Raw genomic sequence first — 1,865 nt, forward strand, 5'->3', positions numbered from 1 at the left:
ACGGTTTACCCGGGAACTTTTGAAGGCACGGGTGATAATGAAATGGAAAGGGCTGGAGAAAATTGCAATGAACAGCCTGTTGAAAAATTGGATGAGAATTTGGATGAGGATGGGGTGATATTTGAAGTCCCAGATGCGAATGGCAATGGGAAGATTGTGGTTGAAGTTTTCGAAGGGGATAGTGATAACGAAGGCTTTGAAACAGTGGTAAGCAAGCGCACCAAGAAAGCAGTGAAGTATCTCAAGCGATTAAGTAAGGGATGCAGCTCGGGGAGCTCCAGCTCTAGCATGACCGAGTACATTGAGGTCAACCCAAGAACCTGGTTACCGAATATGACTGCAAAATCTTTCCTACTGAACAATGCACAAATCAGGGCCCGACGACTTAAAGTCGTCGATCGTCACCCATGAAGATTGCATGTTGGAATGTGAGGGGCCTCAACAAGCCCCTCAAACAGAAGAATGCTCAGGGAGTGTTGAAGAAACACAATTTGAGTATTCTTGGGTTACTTGAAGTCAAGATTAAGCCTAATCTTTTGGATCGTATGATGGACACTAAGTTCCTGGGGATGCCCTTCTTACACAACTTCCATGTGTGTCCTAATAGCCGCATTTTGATCATGTGGGACTCTAAGATGGTACACTTGGATCTTCTAGAGATGACTGATCAATTTATACATGTGACAGTCAGCTGTCTTCATACTCATAGGATTTTCCTTGCCACCTTCGTGTATGGTTGGAAATCGATGGTGGCCAGAAGACCTCTTTGGGATTTTTTGCTTAGAAGGGGAGATGATATTGACCTTCCGTGGATTCTGATGGGTGATTTTAACTGTGTTAGGCACCCTTATGAGAAAATGGGAGGTGTGCCGGTTGCACCTAGGGAAATGGCAGGCCTTAGGAACTGTATTGCCAGACTTGAGCTCTCAGATGTTAATCATGTTGGGTGTTTCTTCACCTGGTTTAGTTTGGCCATATCGTCTAAACTGGATAGAGTTATGGTTAACCACCATTGGACTGAATCCAACTTGGATGTTTTTGTGGATTTTGTTGCTCCTGGAGTCTTCTCTGATCACTCTTGCAGCGTTATCACCATCTTCAGAGATCATAGACATAGGGCTACCCCCTTCAAATTCTTTAATATGTGGACGATTCATCAAGACTTTCAGATGATTGTTCGAGATAACTAGTTTTATGGAGGGGGTGGCACTGCGCAGTTTGTCATCAAGAAAAAAATGAATGGTATGAAAAGAGTCCTTAAGCAACTCAATGACATGCACTTTAGCCACATTTCGAGCCGTGCTAAGATCGCTAATGAGAAGCTTGTAGAAGCTCAAAGCAGGGCTCTCAATGGGGATGGGGTGGATAACAGTATAGTTGAGTTGAGGAGGAGGGCGGAGTACCTTCTTGAGGCTGAGTGATTATTCCTATCCCAAAAAGCTAAGTGCGAGTACCTCAAGCACAGTGATAGATGTTCAAAATTCATTCATGGTATGATCATGCGGAACATCAAACGTAATAAGATTGTGGCTCTCACCCTTAGAGATGGTTCTACTTCGGTGAACTCGAATGAGATTGCAGATGAATTTGTGGGATATTATAGGAACCTTCTTGGGGTTGCCACAGATAGAGAAGCTTTGGATGAATCAATTATTTCCCTTGGGCCCATTCTACCAGATTCCTGTTGGGATGAGTTGACTAGGGTGGTCAGTGTGGATGAAATCAGAGGTGCATTGGGCAAAATTGAAGATGACAAAGCCCCGGGGCCTGATGGCTTTGGTGCTGCGTTCTTTAAGAAATCTTGGGGCACTGTTGGTGGGGATGTCATTGCTGCGGTGTCGGAATTTTTCAGGAGTGGGAAACTC

General features: G+C 44.5%; 1 protein-coding gene across 1 annotated transcript; it reads left to right on the forward strand.

The window, feature by feature from the left end:
* Positions 1–407: 407 nt before the first annotated feature.
* On the forward strand, positions 408–1,190 carry LOC140870612 (uncharacterized). The gene has a single exon (XM_073273027.1). The coding sequence runs from the start codon at positions 408–410 to the stop codon at positions 1,188–1,190; it is 783 nt and encodes a 260-aa protein (XP_073129128.1).
* Positions 1,191–1,865: the final 675 nt, after the last annotated feature.

Source organism: Henckelia pumila, unplaced genomic scaffold (genome assembly GCF_033568475.1).
Source record: "Henckelia pumila isolate YLH828 unplaced genomic scaffold, ASM3356847v2 CTG_111:::fragment_3, whole genome shotgun sequence".
NCBI lineage: Eukaryota > Viridiplantae > Streptophyta > Magnoliopsida > Lamiales > Gesneriaceae > Henckelia > Henckelia pumila.

Excerpts from the sequence above, each read along its gene's own strand:
- LOC140870612 (XM_073273027.1), top strand. The coding sequence starts at position 408 with ATGAAGATTGCATGTTGGAATGTGAGGGGCCTCAACAAGCCCCTCAAA.